We start from the raw sequence: 22,938 nt of genomic DNA, 5'->3' as shown, positions 1-22,938 counted from the left end.
AGCATTCTACAAACTCACCGACGTAAAAACCTTACATCCTTGTTGTTCACTGATTTCTAGAAAAACAGAGGATTTCAATTGTAAAAAGTCCATATATAAGAAAATACGTGGACTGTATAATAAAATATGTGTTTTAAATTTCTGTATAGATTTACATCTGTGTTAGGAGACAGCAATAATGATCTTTCGTTTGTTCCTTGTATGTCCGAATTAATGTCAGGCCTGTCGCTCATTAGTTATATGTTCTTTGGTTTCCGCTTTGTATCATCTGTGCTGTTGAGTGGTACTCGTGTTCAATGCTGATAAGATTAAGGTTAAGGCACACTAAAGAACAAAGCTGCTTTAATTTGAATTTTAGTGTTCTTTATACTCGTTTTGGATAAGAAGGTATGTGAAATAAGATTATTATTTTTTCGTTGTTGTTTGCTAGTCGTATTATTGGTAATAGTTCAGATTTAAGGTTTTGTGAGTTGGTGGCTCCGGTTTTAAAAGAGATGTTTTTAAAAATTGTTTCAGATCGTTTACAATTCTTGGTAATCGAATCAGTTTGGAATTTACATAATGTTCACGCCGTAATAGTTTCTTCATTTAACTTTAATTTGAATCTTTCTACAGTGGTCTATCGGAATAGGTTAAATTTCATATTATGGTATGGGACCACTTCCCATGGCAAAATGGCAAGTCTGTTGTTGTTCCTGTAATTAAAATTCTTTTACTTATTTCTTTCAGTTTTATTCGAGCTCAGTTGAACGCAGTAAAACCTGCTTAAAAATGGACCTGAACTTTAGTATTAGACAGGTTTCTTGTAAAAACACAAACGTGAATAGAATAATAATATTTCACAATACAGTACCATGTATTTATGCACATGGTTATATGCTACATATGTGCATTACACTCTTACTAAGCAGTAGATATTTTTAGTTATTTGTTTTCTCAGCTTTTGTAGTTCATTATAATACAGTAAATAGTATATTTTGCTAGTAGTTAGACTTAATTTTTTCCCATGTGTAATACAATATTTGTTTTAGCCAGATGTTATTAACAAAATTTAATGGACAGAAAACAATAAATTTTTAACCAGAAGAATTGAAGTTCTCGCAGGAGTGAAGATATTGATTGTGGTCTTATGGGTTGTGATGGTGTATGGCCACACAGCGTTACAATTGAGATGATTGTGTTTGCCATTTAAGCAGACGTGTATTTATTAATTTTCGTTCCACTTTTCTTTTTAATGGAAAATGGTTTCTGTTGTTTAGCGGTGATTGTGTATTGGTTTTCATTGTACATCTCAACAAAATGAGGTTTACATTTAATCACTGTTCAGTGTTTGTATTTGTTATCCCAAAAAGGTGTGGCATTTCTGTGTTGCTGTATCTGAGGTGTTACTGTCCATTTGCTGACCGATTTCTTTTCCGTTCAAGGCCATCTAAAATGGAAGAAGAAGACAGGAATAAAATCACCCAGAATTTGGTAGAACTTATTGAACAAACCAATCTGGATTCATTGATACCTGAATTGTTGGAAAGGGGGGTCTTTACCCCTGAAATGATTGAGAAATATGTGGTAAGCTACGATCGGTAGATCTGTTGTTGCAAATCTTCAGATATGTACAGCACTGTGTTGATATTTCAATTGGCACTTTAAGGAAATGGTGTTTTGTTGTGTTGGGATCAATTGCAACTGTGTCTGAGAAGTTGGTAGTCTCCATCTGCATGGTAATGTGACCAAATGCAGTTCTGATTGATATTAGGTCTGAAATTATGTTGTCAGATCCACCAAGCATACCAATCTTTATGGGTCTGGACCCATTACTTTATGGTGGTCCTTGGGTTTCAGCTCAGATGTGAACCTTGTTGAGTCTGCTCTCACTTATGTGCTGTTTGGGAGCTGGTTAAGTCAGGATGTTGACAGCTGTGTGAGGCAGATTGTTTTTCTAGATTTTAGCAAGGTGACGTGAAGAAGCATGAAAACATCCGTCTTGTAACATAGAATTCTGAATATTTTTTATACGAGGTGCGATCGGAAAGTTTCAAGACTGCGCGTATAAAAACCCATACACTTATCTCAGGTATTAAATTCATCCATCACCCTCGAAGTAGTTCCCCTGGGAGTGAACACAACGATCCCAGCGCCGCTGCCAAGCCTGGAAGCATCCCTGGAAATCACGCGCAGTCTGGAAACCTTCCGATCGTACCTCGTATTATTTATTGCAGCCATAAACACAGTTACTTGTTAGTTTTCCTTAATTTATTTTAATTTATTGGAGACTTATTTTGAAATTACAGTGCCATCTTCTAGCGATACTGTATCATAAAAACTAAGGTAGTGTCCCAACCTTATTAATGTATTAAGATAAAATCGAACAGTTTACATTACATATTTATACATTAGTTCAAGTTTTAAGAGTTATTAAATAATCTATTGTGTTATTTTATACTAATGTACTAATTGATTTTGTTAGCACATATTAAAATTAATTGTATCAAGACGACTGTCTTGACAGATATTGTTCCACGTAGTCCGGCAAAAATTAACCAGCATTTCTGAGGTGTTTACCGTCTCCAACATCAGCTATGATGTAGGCAGCAAGTTCCTCTTAAACAGGAATGGCATGCCATATTTTTAGATTTGGTTTTGATTCTGAGGTCTCACGTTCTTGATTTGTGTTGTCTTGGTTTTTCCCAGTCCTGTATAGCAAATAGACGAATAGGAATGTTTATTGAAGTGATATAAAAATTAAATTTGAATCTTTTTATTGTCACAATAGGATAGTAACACCGAACTCAGAAAAAGGAAACGTAAGCTATTCTTGGATCTGCAGACAAGAGGTCCAGAAGCCTTTCAGCATCTTACCGTCTCTCTAATGATAACTGGACATCTAGACTTAGTCCAACGACTGCTGCCAGATGTTGATCTAAGGAATTACTTCACGGAGCGAGGAGGAAGACGTGTGCCTCAAGTTCGGCATGGGTATTGTCTCCATTATTTATTACCGTCTCATTGAAAAACAACTGACTTTATGGAGCCATGAACATGAATCTCCACACACCTTTAAAGAAAGAATTTTCCCAATTCTAGTGTAAAAATATTTTCTGTTACTTAGTTAGCTGGGTATCTGTCGTTAAATAACGTGGCAGCACATCATGCAACACGCGTGCATGATGTAATGGTCTAAATAATTGTATTTGGAAATTGTTGTGAAGTAATTCATGAAGTCTGCGTTGTTTATCAAGGAAGGAATTATGCACATTTATTATGGAAATTGTTTTTTATTTGTACATTTTGAGTTACTGTTAATAGGATATTTTTCAAGACCATATTTTGAAGCACATATTTTAGTAGTAATAACGATTAATATTGTGTGTTTTACATAAAGATAACATGCGGAAAGTGTACCATGCATTATGGATAGAATAGTTTTACCATCACTCACTATATTAATGTAGTTTAGGTTAATCACAACAGGTATCGTACATATACACACACACATTAATTTATACATTTTAATTTTAAATCTAAAAATTTTGTATTGGAATGTGTAATGAAAGAGTATTTATTGTATGTGTGCCTAAATGCGATAGGGGAATTTCTGTTTAGCAACAGCCTACTGTGATATATTTTCAGTGACAGTGAAGGAGTTAGTTCGCGTCTTACACTATTAATTGTGTTTTCTGTAGGCCAAACCTGGCTAACCTTCCAAGATATATGTTTGAAGACATCGCTGATCTCAGCCCAAGGCTTCAAACTTTGGCCCTTCAGAATCCCATGCCTGTTGTAAATTTAAGCAGAGAACCATTAAGGGTTGTAGTGAGGAGAGCTACTGTCAGAAGGGATGTGTGTACTCGTGAAGGGCTGCAGGTAATGATTTTAAAAGTTACTTCCTGTTCGTTAGCCACGCACGTGTTGTACATGTAAATGTCTTACCGTTTACGGTCAGATTTTAAACGCGCACTTAAAAATCGCACTTGGTTGAACTCGTGCTTGATTGCTACAGGTGAAAATAAAAGCTGACATGGCTGCTGTAATGAGGAAAGTTATTTCAATGTTAATTTAAAAGCTTGGAGGAACCATGTTTCTACTAAAAGAAGATTTCTGTCTTCTGGGTTATTGCGCTGTGTAGTCTGGTCGATGTTAACCAACGTTTCAGAGGTCATACTGCCTCCGTCATCAGGGCGATGAATATGCCAATAGGGTGTGAGGAGTTGGATTTTATAGGCAGGGACGTGAAAGGTGTAGCCTGCCCCGAGCCAATGGGAGCAGGTATGGGAGTGGACCAATGGTAGCACGTGGGCGAGGGTGGGAGAGGGAGAGAAAGTAGAGAGAGAAAGGTGAGTGTAGTTGTATGGATAAAGGCCCTGAAAGGGGCCGAGTTACTGGTCTGGTTGGTTCTGGCGGCGCACTCTTGCTCGTTCTCGGAGTCCTCGGAGTGTGTGGATCAGAGGCTTCCAGGACCGGCTCAGGTGAAGTCCATCTTCCTTGTTAAAGTTATCAGGATGAAGTTCGATCTCGATGGCTTCCCTGATTAACCGGTCCATGTAGCCGGTTTTTGAGGAGAGGATAGAAGTGTCCTCTAGCTGTATCTTGTGCTCCAAGTTGAAGCGGTGTTCAGCAACCGCAGATTTCTCGGGCTGCCCGAGCCGGATGTGGCGTTCGTGCTCCTTGATCCTGGCCTCAACGGAACGGCCTGTCTGGCCGATGTAGACTTTTCCGCACTCGCAGGGAACTCTGTATACGCCAGGCGTCTTCAGTCCTAGGTCGTCCTTTACCGGCCGGAGAAAACTGGGAATTTTCTTTGGCGGAAGACCAACAGACTTGATGTCGTGCCTGGCCAGCAACCTGCTTATGCGGTTGAAGGTCGTCCCGACGTAGGGCAGGAAGGCAACCGAGGCTGGTTTTTCAGTAGGCGGTGGCAGCCTCGCAGGCGGATTGAGAGCTTTCTGAATCTGACGGTTGCTGTACCCGTTTTTCCTGAAGGTGGTGGTGAGTGCCTCCAGTTCACTCTGTAGGCTGTCGTGGTCGCAAAGGGCTTTAGCCCTGTGTACCAGGGTCGAGAGCACGGCCTGTTTGTTGGACGGGTGGTGATGGGAATTGGAGTTGAGGTAAAGGTCGGTATGGGTTGGTTTCCGGTACACCTTGTGGCCTAATGAGCCGTCAGGTTTCCGGTGAATGTCTATGTCGAGGAATGGGAGATGGCCGTCCTTTTCAGTCTCCATGGTGAACTGGATGCTCTCGTGAATGCTGTTGAGGTGGCTGAGGAACTCCGCGAGCTTGTCAGGGCCGTGGGGCCAGATGACAAACGTGTCGTCTACGTAACGGAACCAGCAGAGGGGCTTGAAGGTCGCCCCGTCCACCGCCATTTCTTCAAAGTTCTCCATGTAGAAATTGGCGATGACAGGTGATAGTGGGGAACCCATAGCCACCCCGTCGGTCTGTTCGTAGAACCGGCCGCCGAACTTGAAATATGAAGAGGTGAGTACCAGGTGGAACAGCCTCAAGACGTCGCCATCGAAGTGCCGTTCCAGGAGACGTAGGGCATCACCAACGGGTACCATGGTGAAGAGGGACACGACATCGAAACTAACCATGATGTCCCCAGGACCCACGCGGAGCGACTTGATAGTATTGATGAATTCGGTGGAGTTCTTCACGTGACGTGGAGAGTGCCCCACCAATCCACCGAGTAGTCCCGCGAGATATTGGGCGAGCCGGTAGGTTGGAGCGCCGATGGTGCTTACGATGGGCCTGAGGGGAGCTCCTTCCTTATGGATCTTGGGTAGCCCATACAGTCTAGGGGGCCTCGAACCCTGGGGCCGTAGCTTTTGGATGACCTCCTCTGGAAATGAACACTTCTTGAGAAGGAGGTTGGTCTTCCTTTCAACGGCTTCCGTAGGGTCCTTAGACAGTAGCCTGTACGTAGGGGCTTCCAGAAGGGCTCGGATCTTCCCGTTGTAGTCGTCAGTGCTGAGGACAACCGTCGCGCTACCCTTGTCTGCCGGGAGGACCGTGAGGTCCGCGTTATTCCGCAGTGCTCGGAGAGCTCTCCTTTCAGCTCCGGACAGATTGTCTTTCGGCTTCTTGGAGGCTCTCAGGATCCGCACGGTCCGGCAAGAAACCGTGCGGATCCTGAGAGCCTCCAAGAAGCCGAAAGACAATCTGTCCGGAGCTGAAAGGAGAGCTCTCCGAGCACTGCGGAATAACGCGGACCTCACGGTCCTCCCGGCAGACAAGGGTAGCGCGACGGTTGTCCTCAGCACTGACGACTACAACGGGAAGATCCGAGCCCTTCTGGAAGCCCCTACGTACAGGCTACTGTCTAAGGACCCTACGGAAGCCGTTGAAAGGAAGACCAACCTCCTTCTCAAGAAGTGTTCATTTCCAGAGGAGGTCATCCAAAAGCTACGGCCCCAGGGTTCGAGGCCCCCTAGACTGTATGGGCTACCCAAGATCCATAAGGAAGGAGCTCCCCTCAGGCCCATCGTAAGCACCATCGGCGCTCCAACCTACCGGCTCGCCCAATATCTCGCGGGACTACTCGGTGGATTGGTGGGGCACTCTCCACGTCACGTGAAGAACTCCACCGAATTCATCAATACTATCAAGTCGCTCCGCGTGGGTCCTGGGGACATCATGGTTAGTTTCGATGTCGTGTCCCTCTTCACCATGGTACCCGTTGGTGATGCCCTACGTCTCCTGGAACGGCACTTCGATGGCGACGTCTTGAGGCTGTTCCACCTGGTACTCACCTCTTCATATTTCAAGTTCGGCGGCCGGTTCTACGAACAGACCGACGGGGTGGCTATGGGTTCCCCACTATCACCTGTCATCGCCAATTTCTACATGGAGAACTTTGAAGAAATGGCGGTGGACGGGGCGACCTTCAAGCCCCTCTGCTGGTTCCGTTACGTAGACGACACGTTTGTCATCTGGCCCCACGGCCCTGACAAGCTCGCGGAGTTCCTCAGCCACCTCAACAGCATTCACGAGAGCATCCAGTTCACCATGGAGACTGAAAAGGACGGCCATCTCCCATTCCTCGACATAGACATTCACCGGAAACCTGACGGCTCATTAGGCCACAAGGTGTACCGGAAACCAACCCATACCGACCTTTACCTCAACTCCAATTCCCATCACCACCCGTCCAACAAACAGGCCGTGCTCTCGACCCTGGTACACAGGGCTAAAGCCCTTTGCGACCACGACAGCCTACAGAGTGAACTGGAGGCACTCACCACCACCTTCAGGAAAAACGGGTACAGCAACCGTCAGATTCAGAAAGCTCTCAATCCGCCTGCGAGGCTGCCACCGCCTACTGAAAAACCAGCCTCGGTTGCCTTCCTGCCCTACGTCGGGACGACCTTCAACCGCATAAGCAGGTTGCTGGCCAGGCACGACATCAAGTCTGTTGGTCTTCCGCCAAAGAAAATTCCCAGTTTTCTCCGGCCGGTAAAGGACGACCTAGGACTGAAGACGCCTGGCGTATACAGAGTTCCCTGCGAGTGCGGAAAAGTCTACATCGGCCAGACAGGCCGTTCCGTTGAGGCCAGGATCAAGGAGCACGAACGCCACATCCGGCTCGGGCAGCCCGAGAAATCTGCGGTTGCTGAACACCGCTTCAACTTGGAGCACAAGATACAGCTAGAGGACACTTCTATCCTCTCCTCAAAAACCGGCTACATGGACCGGTTAATCAGGGAAGCCATCGAGATCGAACTTCATCCTGATAACTTTAACAAGGAAGATGGACTTCACCTGAGCCGGTCCTGGAAGCCTCTGATCCACACACTCCGAGGACTCCGAGAACGAGCAAGAGTGCGCCGCCAGAACCAACCAGACCAGTAACTCGGCCCCTTTCAGGGCCTTTATCCATACAACTACACTCACCTTTCTCTCTCTACTTTCTCTCCCTCTCCCACCCTCGCCCACGTGCTACCATTGGTCCACTCCCATACCTGCTCCCATTGGCTCGGGGCAGGCTACACCTTTCACGTCCCTGCCTATAAAATCCAACTCCTCACACCCTATTGGCATATTCATCGCCCTGATGACGGAGGCAGTATGACCTCTGAAACGTTGGTTAACATCGACCAGACTACACAGCGCAATAACCCAGAAGACAGAAATCTTCATATTCACCGCTGTGAGAACCTCAAGTCTTACTTTCTACTAAAAGATAATTGATTGTTTATTACTGTAATAGTTGCACGTTTGAAGCATTCTTTGGTTTTCTTGTACATTTGTTGGTTTCAGCTGCAGCAGAATGTATTTCAGCCTCAACTAATTTAATAGGAGTGCATGGGGAAAGTCATTGTATTATTTTTATTTGAAATGTCTTTATTGCTTTACAGTGCAAGTATCTTTAGTTATTACTATCATTAATATCTTTTTTCAGTACGTATCTTCTAAAAGCAGTTGTTTGCATTGAATTATCCTCATGTACCGGCCAAATTGATGGCAGAAACGTGCAAAATAATTTTTAAACTTTCTCCGCTACCTAACTTGGGTACTGGGGTTAACTGTTTTGTAGTTTGTAACACTGTTCACAACTCGAGACAAAGTAAAACGGCCATACACCTAACCCATGACCCAACTTATTGGTCTTTTAGTCCCTGTTTTTATTTAAATATGGTGCCAAGTTACGCGGCGTGCGATTTTAATCAAGATCTGAGAGTTGTTGTGTAGTGTGAACTATGATGAAATTGAATACTTTTTTCAGGTATATCCGATGATTTCTTACCCACGAGGCTACTTCTTTATGATTAACAATGTTCAGTTTGTGAATGATATTGAAGAAGCAAGAATTGGTTCAGGAGTGGATGAGAAGAATCTTGGTGATTTGTTTAGAGACTTTGGGTATAAGGTGGAGTCGTACCGTGACCAAGGATTAGAGGTAAATGTTTCTGCTCTTACACACAAATTCCAGTGTGTGTTTAACTTTCCTTAGCTTATGGGTTATCTTTGTTTAAGTCCAGTTCTTATGGTACCCAATTATTCTTGTGCAGTTTTGGGATAAAATGTGGTACATCTCTGGAATTGTAATGTGAGTGTGCATTGACGCTTTACACACGAAACACAAGTAAAAGTAGAGGCGTAGGTGCTTACTAAGCACCGCATCTTAAGTAAGTGTGGAATGGAGGTATAGCTCCAGTCAGTCCTGTCCACTCTGCCCTGATGATATAGCTAGCAAGGCCCTCTGAACTGTTCGTAAACTTCAAGGCGCTACATCCTAGAAGATGGGCCATCTTCATATGTCACAATCTCATTGTCCATCCATTTTGAATTCATTTCTGTCAACGGCTAAAACGGATACTTGGAAAATTTAAAAGGAGGTTGGATGGTAATATTGAAACTGAATTTTGGACTGAACTGCATCCATTGGTAGCGTTTGGTGTTGGCAGACGTGTATAATGGGGTTCTGCATGGGATTTGAGGTTCTCATAGTGGTGAAGATGTGCTGTGGTCTTCTGGGGTGTGACACCATCTGGACTTTAGGTGGGTACTTTCAGCCCTGAAGATGGAGACAATATCTACCCCGAAATGTTGGTACCCAGATACAAGTCTACATAGGATCACAACCGAGATGACCGCTATGGATAGTGAGGTTCATTTAGTTTAAAAGTTCATTATTTTATCTCGGTTGGTTTATCGCTTTCTCATAAATAAATAAAAATTTGTACCTACTATTTAAATAAATTGAAGGATAAGTGTGCCTTTCTGGTTTCTTTAGGACATGAGGAGGAAGATCAGTCAGTTTGCTCGAAGAACCGAGCATTCACGTTACGATTCATGTGTCGTGGCAATTATGAGTCATGGGAAAATGGGAATCAGTAAGCAGGATTCGACCATCGTAGCTGCAGATGGCCAACGACTGAAGATCGACTGGGTTCTGGAACAATTCACCAATGAGAATGCTCGCAGTCTTGTGGGAAAACCTAAAATCTTCTTTTTTCAAAGTTGCAGGTTAGGTTCATTGTATTAGTTCTAGGGTTATGAGCGAAGCTTTCACTACAAATTATTGATGCAGGTGAAAAATGTGTGTCAGATGGTTGCTGCAGGGAAGAAGCATCCAGATAAAACAAGAATTGATTTGTATCTTTTTAGTATAAATGTCTGAGAACATTTGAAAACTTTATTTTGTGTCATGTGACCCTACAAGTTAATATTACAGGTAGGCTGTAGTTGTGTGTGATGTTCAACACACCGTTATCTGAAACCGTATTGTTGTTCAGGGGTGATGCATTGGATTTTGGGGTCAAGATGACGTCTGGTCGCATGCAACACGATGGCTCTACCTCAATTGTTCATCGTAGAATGTCTGACATACTTACTGGATATTCGACCCTTCCCGGATTTTCGTCTAATAGGGACATCTACCTCGGGACTTGGTATATTCAAGCAATCTGTGAAATTTTCATGGAGCATGCTTGTGACACAGACATAGAAGACATGCTCAAAATGGTGAGTTCATCATTATTTTGCGGTTTTACTGAATCGACACAGGCTCCATTTCCTCTTGTCCGTAAATTTATAAATATCTTGAAAGTCAAGCAGTTTGGTGATGTAAAAACAATTAAACGCAGCGTTTCAGAGCAGCTGTTGGCGGTTACAAACAATTGAGTTTGAGAGGTGCTTCCGGCAGTACCAGAAACACATTGAATGAGCTTACTTTGAATGATATCAACTCCCATTTATGTATATACAAGTATTTTAGTTTTCACAGATTCTGTATGAATACTATTTGATCAGGTTTTGTAAGCCTTTGTTTTCAGCAGAGTTAAGTCATCCCAACCAGGGTGCCAGAAATATGATTGCCCACTCATTGTAGGTGGTTTTGAAAATATTTGTGTAAAGGATACCATTAATATATAGGGTGAGTGGATTTTTTTGAGTGGCAAAGAGATTTAAGTTGAATTTCTGGAACCCTGTAACCAAACTCACTGTTAACCAATTTGAATTTCTTCATAATTTATCACAGTCAATCCACACCTCTTTTAACATCGTAGAAAAACAATGGCACTCGACTATGAAAAACATCAAAACACTAGTTTAGCTCGGATTAAGTAAATTTTACGTATTTACTCGCTTCTATTTGGTCTGTCTTATAGGTTGATCAGAAGTTGGCCACGCTAATGGCCGAAGACGGTTCGCTGCAGACGTCTTCCTACGAGAACATAGGTTTTCGTAAGTTTTACTTCAATCCCGGACTATTTGATGCTCAATCTGGATTTCCTAATCCGTAGAGAAGTTAGTAAATGTGTATCCTTTGGCTAAAGAATACATTTAGTGCAAAATGTAATTACACACTTAAAAGAACTAAAAATAGAACCGAAATTGGATATAATTTAAAATATAAAACCAGTCGAATAGAACATGGCGAAGAGAAGACTTCCAATGTATTAAAAAATTACAGACCAAATGGATTAAGGGACCAAGAATGACCTTTATGGAGACTTTTGGACAACTGAGGCTCAAACAAGCCAACAGTCGGGCTAATTCCATGACCGATGACAATGAAATTTGACTTATGCATCCTGTTAAGTCTCTTAACTTTGTGGAATTGAAAAATTTCAGATGTTTTGTAGAAATAGTAATGCCTGTTCCTGCATTGACGGATCTAACTACTTAATTTCTCAGTATGGTACGTAGTATTATAAAGTTGATGTGAGATTTATTTTTGGGTCCTGACACCTGGAGAAGTTCGCTGATTGTCGATGTTTAAAAGGACCATAGTTTCTCTATTATCAGGAATAACCATGAAAGCTTAAAATCAATTATTAGTATTATAAACTGGTTTAATGTGAAAACTAGGATAATCTACCTATACAGAACTTAGTTTTTGGTTTACAGATAAGCCTGTGATAACAGATGTGCTATAAAAACAATTGTCTAAGAACAAGTACAGATTAAGGAAACAACTCCAGGTTTTATTTTCTGTTCCTTTGTGTTATTTTTTATGTATTTTTAATGTTAAGTGATTTTACTGTGATATCAATGATTCAAAGAGCACCGAATGAAATTTTATCCATGTCATTGAATTATGTAACTTTTTGAATGAAGGAGCGGCATCCATTCTGTGCCCATGTGGAGGCAGCACTCGGTGCCGCAAAGCACAAGGAACACGGACTGAGTTCGTGTATTGTTTTTACGTGAAACTAAATACATGGCACTGTTATTAGATGTATGAATATATATTTAAGTGATTTTTATGTGTTACGTGTCATAATTTTGTTAGCGTTCTTAATTACAAATTTTTATAATTTGTGCCATTTTTCTAATGTTCAGTGGTTTCCAAAGCGTGTTACATGATGAACTTTTTTAACTTTAAAATGAGTATACATGGAGGCCATCATAAACTGTGTTCTTTCCCCCTTGAAATGTATCTCCGTCGCGAGGTATTCACAGACACTGACCGCAGTCTTTTATTTTGGCAAATATTGCAGTTGCCATGTTCAGGATGTTTGCTGAAATGTAAACCACAAAGAATCAACACGATTCATTCCCAGATGTTAACGTTACATACGCAGATGCCCCACGGGTTATGCAAGACGACTTACGCAAAATTTGATCTGTGAAATGTTCCGTAAGGCACACGATAGGCACTAGGATTAAAATGGAAATGACATTTTGTTGTTGTAAATGTTAATTTTCTGTGCTTTAATTTTATTTACAAAGCTCAAACACGCTTACGCACATATTACAGTAATGATTTTGACTCTCATAAAATTGAGGTTATGTAAGACGTTCTGGAACGGAATGATCGCATAAGTCGGGGAGTGTCTGTATTAAACTTGAGCCAGTAAGCAGGTGCCCACTTTACCCATTGCATAAAACGGCCCCGTGTGGTACGCGAGGTTTTCATGGTCGTGAAAATGTGGATTGCGGTCTTCTGGGTCGTGACATCATGTTGTCATGTTCTCTAAAACATTGGTAACCACTCGTATGTCACAGACCAGAAGTTTTTTTTAAATTCTTACAGTGTCGGTGATACCGATTCCCCTTAAATATTATATGTATGATAACTTTTTGTATTATACAATCTTACATTTATAATGAATCTGTATTTCTGCATCATATAATGCAGTTTTGATAAAGCATATACTGTTTTTATGCAAAGTAAATATTTTAGTAGATTTTTAAATCTGTATTATGCTCTGTAACCTCCGGAACGCTGACCTACAGTGTGGGAAGAATGTTTGGTTGTTAACCCAGTTTATGTGCAAAAACATTTAGAAGGTGTGAGAAGTGGAGTTTAAGCGGTGGGAGTAGAGAGTCACTCGCTCTCCAACTCGCCCAGGCAGAAGATTTGTGTGTGACCCGGGTCAGAAAAGGTTATAAAATTTTGGTCCACGCAGAGCACCAAATGGAGTCGTTTGTTGTTGATGAAGGGATCTTGTATGTGGAATGAACTGTACAAATAATAAATTTGATAATATTTTATACATTTTTAAGTGCAACTGTTCTGACTTATTGTATGTAAAATTATGCGGTGTTCAGTTATATCTGCTGTATATAAATTGATAAAAGAAACAAATGTATCATGACATTTTATTATAAAGTCTGTCGTGCAAGTCTTTTATGTGGCCGAGTGCTAGTTTGATTTTGAAAATGCCTGTGGTTAAAACTTTGATCATATATTTCCTTCTCCATTTCTTTTCAGTTTAAATTTCTTCACATGTTTTGGATTTTGAATTTTTGATTCTTTGCATCGTAGGAAAACTACATCACCACTAGGGTCATTATGAAATAACAAAGAGTAAGGAATTTTTATCTTCATCAGTATATCCAAAAGGATTTTATAATGGGCATAGTACGGACATCTGCCAGAGTTTGTAAGTGAAGAATTCGTGGTGCATTTACCATTGCAACCACTGTTCCCTCATGACATGGTGCTTAAATACAGAGAAATTTAGCGGTTATGTTGGGGTAAAAACACTTGAATGATAATCCTCGTATGTGTGCTATTTTATTTTAATGCCCTCAGTCACTTTAGACCGATTTCAATATCGCCTGCTTTAATGCGAATTTTATTTGGAAGATGGAGTGAGGCGTAGAGCAGAGGAATGCTAGGGAGAAGGGAATTTTATTTTTGCTATTTAACTTGAGCTATTTCATTCTCTTTTCTTTGGAACACAAACATCGCACAAATCGGGGAGTGCCTGTACTTTGTAATTGAACTATTTCTTATTGCAATATACGTGTTATCCCACATTAAGCCTACTGACCTCTAAACCTACATATATTACATTCTGCCTTTGGTTTCATTATTCTCTTTCTTCTGTTCTGTCTCCAAGTTAGGAAATTCCCACGTACAAGAGAACAAAACCACAGAAATCCGTTGACCTAATAGACTGTTGTAGGGATACATAATCTGTGAAAGTTGCTGGCCTTCCAGCAGTTGGCACTATAACCTCACAGAGAGTAAGACGTCATTCTAGAAACAGCCGTCGCAATGACGAGTATTAAGTGTGTGAAATTGTTTGCGTATTTGTTGGTATGTTTAGGAATAGTGAATGGAAATGGGTTAGGTGTAGTGTTTGAGTGGAAAGAGTTAGACTTTGCCTATCCAAATTCAAGTGCTCGTCAAGCTGCACTTGAAAGTAAGTCTTTTATTCCAAGTAACAATGTTCCTGTAGGATTGGAAGTTTGGAAGAATAAACTGTTTATAACAGTACCAAGATGGAAACCCGGCGTCCCAGCCTCTCTATCTTATGTCGACTTGAATCAAGCTGGTAAGAAAATGGTTCTTTATGACATCTTTTCCTTTTTTATTCTCACGTTTAGACGTATTACAGCATTGTTTACTGACAAATACTTATAACGAAGTTGAGAAAGGCCTATTTTTGCTGGTATTGCATTAATAATTTTATAATTTATAAAACATTTTGAATCTGTGATAGGTTAGATTCTAATGGGTCATTTGTTGTCGATACATTATGTTTTTGTTGGATGTACAAACAAGTTTGCAAGAACTGACGTGTTGGGATGCAAGATGGGCTCAAGTACGTGATTTCAGTGTTACGAAATGTTTCGACTTAATTGCTTACGTCCCTGTAAGTTTTTGAACTTTTTTCGATTCAGGAAAAACAAAACAAGAAAGCATCTGAGTAATGTTGCGGTTTGATTAAGCAACATTTAAGCAAACATGCTATTCTGTTTACATTCCGAGGGGACGAGAAGCCAAAAGGCCTGAGAAAACATTTTGTAAACACAACTTGCTTTCAGTAAGAGCTTTTAATGCCCAACAAAATACTCCATGTCTCAAAACATTTAGGATTTTCTGTGCATTCCGCGTATCGACGTAAGTAAAAAAAAAAAAGCTCCTACGCAATTTTAAGTTGGAGCTCCACTTTGGTATACCAGTAATATTATGTACATGTATTTGGAAGATGTTCGGTTTAAATATCGCTCGAATGATCGCTTTCTTGGGTTCCCTTAGTTTTTCTAGCCGAATTCCAGCACAAAGGCGTGGCACATACCTCTGTTGCCTCCTTCCAAATCTGTACCATCTCATTATTCATTAACATAATTTATTTTATAGACTAACAATCAGTCCAGACATTTCAGATATATATAAGGCTAAGGCAGAGGTTCCCAAAGTGTGGGGCGCGCCCCCCTGGGGGGGTGTTTGTAGTCTGAAGAACTTTTTTTAACGAAATATGGAGAAACATTTTTAATATCCTTTGCTTGGTTGAGGCACTTTAGTTGTCTTAAAGTGCTGTATACTCGTAGCTAAATTTTATGTCAAATCTGTTTGCTTGCACTTGTTCTGGAAAGGGAGGCATGAAATTTATGAAATGTTTTAAGAGGGGTGCAAGCTATAAAAGTTTGGGAACCTCTGGGCTAAGGTGAGGTCATGGAGAGGGAGCCAATAATCTCTACTGTTTCTTGAACACCGGCCATCCAGGAAATGATTTTACGGACGTGGGCCACTATCGTTATTAATATTACATTTTAATTTAAACCTCCTTATGAATTGCTAACTTCATGTGTTTTATGTGGAGAGAAATGTTACTTAATGGAAGATAACGTGGATAGTAGATTTTATCACCAGAAATGATATTAGCCAGAAGAATATGCGTGTAACAGGCATCCATATGTTGGTATAAAAATATTTTTCTGTGACGCGTCGATATGTTCTTGTTACGTAGTATTTATTTCAAACTCCGCCTAGAATGTTGTTCAAGATTCCAAGTCCATAACAGTGTCTGTTTTTTTTTACTGTCGTGATACAGGTTTTTCAAAAGTTTATGTTAATTAAAAAACAAAAAAAGAGTTGGATTTACATTTATTTACAAAAAAGGTATTGAACTCAGTACCTCTTCTCATCTGACGTCATGTCAATAGTAAAAAAAAGGGTTTGGCTAATCAATGCTACCAACCTCGACAAAAAATAACCATGTTGCAAATGTCTGCAGTTTGACTTGCAACTATATTATTTACTGTCTCGAGACTTTGTAAGCATTCTGTATGATGAACATCATTCTTTGAAGCCGTCGATGTTGGAACACCGTTCGTATTTCCGACTATGTGTTTGCTTTGCAGGCAGGACTTCGCCACAGCTAAAACCTTACCCAGATTGGTCGACTCATGATGTCAACTCAGTCGCCTCGCGCGTTATAGATCGGAGAAACATTACTCACATAGTTTCGCCTTTCCGAATCAGGGCTGATTCATGCGACAGATTATGGGTTCTCGACACTGGGAAATCAGACATCCTGGGCAGCGAAGAAAAGATCGGCCCGAACCAGCTCCTGGTTTACAACCTGGAAAACGACGAACTGGTTCGACGTTACGAAATCCCCAAAAAATTCACAAAGGACGAATCCTTCTTTGCCAATATTGCTGTAGATGTGAGGAACAAGGACTGTGAGGACACTTTCGCGTACATGGCCGATCTCGGAGCTTCAAGCATGGTCGTGTACAGCTTGAAGAAGAATGAATCGTGGAGGGTAACACACAAATATTTTTACAACGACCCAAAGGCTGGAAAATACCACGTGGCTGGAGTAAGCTTTGAGTGGACTGATGGACTGTTCGGACTAGCTCTCTCAGCCGAGGACAGCGAAGACAGATACAGGACTATGTACTTCCATCCATTCTCGAGTTTTAGCGAATTCGCCGTCTCTACCAGAATCCTTCAGAATCAGACGCTGTGGACAGACCCTGCTCTGGCCGGTGCCAGCGACAAGAACTTCATGCTCCTGGGCGAACGAGAAAACAATACTCAGTCATGTGCATCTTTCTTTGACGAGAAGACGGGGATCCTTCTGTATACTCAGGTACGGTTCATAGAGGACACATTTATACCACCCGAGAAATATGATTTTCTTGTCTGTTTACACAAAACGTACAGAATGTATAGTCCGCGACTGTAATCTTCGGACTTCCTGCATTCCTTGCAAGTCTCAAGATTACAGTCGCATACTGTAGGTTGTTTATAATTTTGTAGGGGCGGGACACGGTGGTCTAGCGGTTATAACGCTGGCCTTGTAATCCTGGGGTCTCGGGTTCGATTCCCGGCGGTGCCCGAGTTTATAACTTGTGTTGGGCAAGGCCGTGGAGTTTTCTTCCGGGGGCTTCCCCGGTTTCTCCGTGGCATCCCAACAATTACTCCATTCACACACAGAAGAAGGCAATGGCAAACCACTTCTGGATCATCTGCCAAGAACGTATATGAACAGGTCCCAGTCCGAGAAAAGGATGGAAGGATCCTGTTCATATGGACCTGTCGTCAGACAGAACACTAAATACAAAAAATAAATAGGGGCGGGAGGGGTTGGTATCCTTATTCACGTTTCGTCTCTGAAGCCACTTAGAATATTTCTATGACTTTTGATATAGACTAGTTTACAAGTGGCAGCCCACTTAAAATAGTGAGGTAAATATGGGTATAGGTATGTTGACAATAGGGCGTGAACGGTCTTGTGGTTGCGTCGGATGGCATGACGAGGTTTTTGATGAACGTGTTTGTAATTCAGCCTTTACGATACCCCAAAACACTAACAATCTTCAACATATACATCAGATTCTTTGTCAACAGCGGGTGATGTGTTTTTTTGAAAAAAATACCGCGTTTTGCGAAATCAAGGCCTTATGAGAAACAGGGGGTTAGGCGAACCTCTGCTGGTGTTAACACTTATTAAAAGCTAACTAACTAAATTTATTGGTCGTTTACCAAACTCTGAAAGTGTTCTATGGTTGTTTTGGTTTCCTTCAGCCCCCCCCGCCAAAGTTACTCTCGAGATGCGAAGTTAATTATTTTTCCGTGTATCCACAATTTGAAACCGCGGAAACCAAACACAGCAGTTAGAAAGGATGACTACAAACGGAAACTCGCGGTTGGCGATGGATTACAGCTCGTCGTATTTTTCCATTCAGTGGTCTGCCAGTGTTTCCGTCTGGTTCTTAAGCTGTCGTAACCGGTGTTTATAGTGCAAGAAGCGATCTATGTCCAACCCACGTTCATTTTCCATGTCTTGATATCTAATTGGCTTAGAGGGATGAATGGAATGTAAGGGAATGGAATTTAAATAGACGTCCGCTCGGGTCCTTTTATGCTCGCAGAATTAATTAAGTAAACAGCACAATTTTCGGCTTGCTCCGAATTTTCGTCCCATAAATACAACATAAAATTAACGGAAATGAAATTTAGTAGTGTTTTTTGAAAATTCTGTGTGTCGGCCATAATTCTGACTTTTCCAACAATTTTTAACCAAGAAGATCTGTCCCTCTCCCACGAGAGACGAGTTAGTCGCTGAATTTTGGTATTCTGGGTTCTGACATGTTACATACTCAGATTATTGTAGTTACCAACGTTTAGGCGAACCCGACGTCTTTGTTTTCAGTGTAGGAAATTCGCACATATATGATGTTATAGCCCAGAAGACCACAGCGACGTGATCATATCGACTCTCACGAAAGAAAAGACATTTGTACTCGGCGCTCATCAGAACCTGAAATGAGTCATAAAACATTTCTAAACACGGTTTTCAATGGAAGGTAACCAAACGTTACGTTTCGATGTGACCTGTATAAGGCACATAATTACGTCGAAGTGTCCTCTGAGTGTCTAGAGTTCGATTCCAGAGACTTATAAACACGAACATTATTTATTAGATTTATTCTTTCAGCAGTTTGGTAAGGTCATACTAGGACTGTAAGATACCTACGTCTCTCATTTTTCATCTTGAAAACATTTTATAACCTTCCTGAGTTAAATTTAGGATATTCGGAGGAATGTATCGTCTTCATCTTCAGAATAGAAGCGAAGTGGTATCTTACTCTGAAACTACCTAAAAGGCCACATCGCGTCACGTGATACTGAGAATATAACAGTCTACATGTTCATCGCCCTGATAACCTCAAATCTCTGTGATGGTTGCCATCTGTACGTGAGCCACTGTTGCAGGTTACTCGGAATGCTATCGGATGCTGGAATTCCGGCCAGAAGTATACTCCGATGACGCAAGGCCAAGTCGCAGCCAACAACGTGACCATGGTTTTCCCTAATGACATCAAGGTGGACTCGCAGAGGAACGTGTGGGTTCTTACCGACCGGATGCCACTCTTCATGTTCAAGGGCCTCGACCGCTCTGACGTGAACTTCCGGGTCCTGTCAGCGCCCATAGATCGAGCCGTGGCCGACACTGTCTGCATGAGAAGCTCTGCGGTAGTTCTGTCACCACTAGGGTTCATTTTCGTGATATCGGTGATTCACAGGCAATTTGCTTGATGTCAGATGTCCTGGTTATTCTGATATCATGGTCTTAAACAGTTCCTGCAGGAAAATGTTATAAACGCACCTTCAGATATGTGATATTATCATCTAGTGGTCAGCGACCATGCTCATATCCCGGAGGTCTCGGTTCGAATAATGGCTTGTAAACCCAGTATTATAAGGGAGGTTTTTCATGCCAACTACTAACTGGCCATGGTCCTACCGTGTCCTTTCAAATTTATCATTCAATGTCATCGGAGCTTCGCAGCAGATTTGGACTCTGATCTTACGAATTGTAAAACTGTGTGGTCTAGTAGGTTGTTATCAATGTTTCAGATGAAAGTACTTGTGCTATTATATTTTAACATTACGTGATATCGTAACCCGGAACAACACTCTAATGTTTTATCGCGACGAGAACATAAAATGTCACGAAATATATATATGGTTTTAAAATGACTGAAAATTTGTGCCAAGATTGCAGATATTTGAAGCTGCACAGAAAATTAATGTGCCAGCTCAAGTCCTCTGTCAGGCTTTTTGGAGTAAGAACCAAGGATTCTGCTGTGGAAGCAAAGAGCTCTCTTCATAAATGCACTCGTAGAAAACAGGAGGTGAAAGAAATAATTTTGAAATTTCACTTGCGTCTTATTCACGTGTCTTTCAGACCACATTTGTTTTGGTTATATGAATTGTAAAAATTGTAATATAATTTTTGATCAATTATCCCGTTGTGTTTAGCCTAGAGAAAATCATTTGAGAACTAGATGTCTCATTCAATTCCAGTCCGTCCACAATTTCTTCGACGTTCCAATTGGTGTATAAAAAGCAATGAGAGTACATACGTACACATGCATTTTGAACACAAGAATCATATTTGCATAAATGTCAGTGTGGAGATGTCTACTGATGAAGGTATTCTGTTTGTATGCTCCCTGTCTCGGTGGCAAACGTTCTTTGAGGCACACTGTCCTGAAGGACCCGGTTTCTGCAGGACCAGGCCTCTGCCGGATTCGATCTCTGAGGGACCCGGTCCCTGCCGGTCCTGGTGTCTGGTGCAACTACTCTCAAAATTCGAAGAAAAAAAATTGGGTTAGGAAAACTGAAGAAAATTTTCAAAATTTTTCGGAAAATAAAAAATGCTGCTAATTGTATAAAATGCCCCAAAACCAAAAATGTCGGAAATAATTCAAAAAAATTTGAAGTTGAAATTTTCAAATTTTTTTGAGTAAGACACTAAACTAACCCCCGTGTATAAACAAATATAAGGTGATATTGTTGATGACGTCATTTTTTGACGACAACGATGGCTAATCCTTTCGGAGCGCTTCCTGTAATCTGATATCTTACTTCTTTACGTCGCTGATCATAGGCCAACAGTTCTTGGTTAGTCAACTATCTACTTCCAACCCCGCCCTTCCAAATCTTCGTCTGTTTTTCTACGTGTGTTGTTAATATGGCCTCGTTTAATAATGTAAGTCTTCTTTCGCTTTTCTTTATTTCTTAAATATGTCTGATGTTGTAGTTCTTTACGTCGCTGTTCAGAGGTCAACTGTTCTTGGTCAGTTAACTTTCTACGTCCAGCTCCACCCCTGCAAATGTTCGTCTTAAAATCGATCATAAAGTCAGTTTTCATAATAGTTTTCGTAATCGTAATATATCGAATGCGTATCAGTTTACCTTGTTGAAGATTTTTAGTTGGTACTTCAAATACTTGATAACGTCTTCTTTCACTTTTCTGATGTTTTAGGCCAGATATCAGTCAATATTCAAGAATGCGAAGTGCTCCTCCTGGAGCAGTGATAATGCGACTGGCTTGATATTTTTTGATTTCTTTGTTGTGAAGCGTTATTTGTTTACTCAGCATTGTTGTGTTCCACAACAATGCCGAGTAAACAAATATCTGTTGGCATTGTTGATGACGTCATTTTTTGACAACAAATTGGTTGATGACGAAATCAGAAATTTTTATAGTAGATGTTAGTTTTGTGCGCTTTTTGGACTTTTTCCCCAGTATATTTAGATTTTTTGAAAATTTAAAAAAATTCAGATTCCCTTTAGAAGACTGAGTCCTACAGAAATCGGTCGAAGCCGAGGAAGTGTCTGGGGGAGACTGGGTGTTGTAGAGACTGAGACCGGAAAAGAAAAGAAGCAGAATACGTGTGATCCAGAGATCGTGTCTAGCAGTCTGTGTCGAAGCAGGTCTATGCAGAGACGGCCTGGCAGAGATCGGTAAATAGAGAGAACAATTCGTCCAGAGTTCGTCCCCGACAGAAAACGTGTCCTTCAGAGACAGGGTGCGGCAACGACCGAGTCATACAGACGCTGGTTCTATCAGCGATCGTGTGGGGAGAATTTTGGAAATAATTTTCGGACCTCAAATTTTTTCTAAAATTTAGAAAATTTTCAGTTATTTTCGCTTTTCACGACATTTGTAGCAAATTTTAATTTTTTTTAAAAATTTCAAAAATTTTCGAAAATCAAAAAATGCTGGAAATTGTCTCAAACGCGCACAAAACTAAAAAAAATGAAAAAAATTACCTTCAATTTTCTTTCATAAATTTTCGAAAATTTTACATTTTGTGCGCTTTTTAGACAGTTTCCAGCATTTTTCGATTTTTTGAAAATTTTGAAAGGAATTTCAAATTCTCCCCACCCGACCTTCACGAGAACGGGACTCTGGTAGACACGTTCGACGCCACACACGATTTCTGCTAGACCCAGTGTCTGCCACACCAAGTCTACACGAATAGGTGTCTGCATCACACGTTCTGCCTCAACGGCTCTCTGCCGGACACGGCCCGGCTTCAACTGGTCTCTGCTTGACTGGGTCTGAGCCTCAATCGTCTCTGCTATGCCTAAAGCCGTTCAAAATATAATAATAATAGTAATAAATATAATATATGAAAAAACGCGGCAATGACAGAGAGAGAGAGAGGGACAAAAAAGCCCACGTTTGTACAGCAGAAAAATGGCAAGGGTTAAAAAAAGCTTAAGTGCACTGAGAAAAAATTCTTCCATTAGCCAATAAAAAAGCAAAGGGGAAAAAATACGACGAGCGCACTGGACTTAGAAAATTTCTTCGATAGACACCAAAGAAGTAAGCCTTGCCAACAAACAAACAACCAAAATCACCATCATCATCATCTGCAGGATTTACGCACGAAGTATAAAAGTTCCTCCACGCAACTCAAACACCAAATGCCGAACTTAGAAAA

At 41.1% G+C, this 22,938-nt stretch overlaps 2 protein-coding genes and 1 long non-coding RNA gene across 3 annotated transcripts; 2 read left to right on the top strand and 1 right to left on the bottom strand.

Annotated features, from left to right (window-relative positions):
• Positions 1-247: 247 nt before the first annotated feature.
• Positions 248-13,579, top strand: LOC110836204 (caspase-1-like). Its single transcript, XM_022077132.2, has 8 exons — positions 248-387; positions 1,425-1,566; positions 2,771-2,973; positions 3,681-3,861; positions 8,720-8,893; positions 9,731-9,963; positions 10,233-10,461; positions 11,109-13,579. Exons 2-8 carry the CDS (start codon positions 1,435-1,437, stop codon positions 11,241-11,243), a joined length of 1,287 nt encoding a protein of 428 aa, XP_021932824.1. The 5' UTR covers positions 248-387; positions 1,425-1,434; the 3' UTR covers positions 11,244-13,579.
• Positions 13,580-14,385: 806 nt separating this feature from the next.
• Positions 14,386-20,446, top strand: LOC110836203 (protein yellow). The gene is made up of 3 exons (XM_022077129.2): positions 14,386-14,732; positions 16,546-17,282; positions 19,412-20,446. The coding sequence occupies exons 1-3, from the start codon at positions 14,453-14,455 to the stop codon at positions 19,733-19,735; spliced, it is 1,341 nt and encodes a 446-aa protein (XP_021932821.1). The 5' UTR covers positions 14,386-14,452; the 3' UTR covers positions 19,736-20,446.
• On the bottom strand, positions 20,124-21,503 carry LOC147874975 (uncharacterized). Its single transcript, XR_015533547.1, has 2 exons — positions 21,401-21,503; positions 20,124-21,312 (listed from the first exon to the last, which is right to left on the bottom strand). It is a non-coding gene; the product is annotated as an uncharacterized LOC147874975 (long non-coding RNA).
• Positions 21,504-22,938: the final 1,435 nt, after the last annotated feature.

The sequence above is a fragment of the Zootermopsis nevadensis genome, unplaced genomic scaffold, assembly GCF_977971745.1.
Source record: "Zootermopsis nevadensis isolate Lab colony 2312 unplaced genomic scaffold, Znev_1.0 Znev_ptg000003l, whole genome shotgun sequence".
In the NCBI taxonomy this organism is placed as follows: Eukaryota; Metazoa; Arthropoda; class Insecta; order Blattodea; family Termopsidae; genus Zootermopsis; species Zootermopsis nevadensis.
Note: the sequence above shows the minus strand (reverse complement) of the source record. Positions and strands in the feature narration are given on the sequence as shown.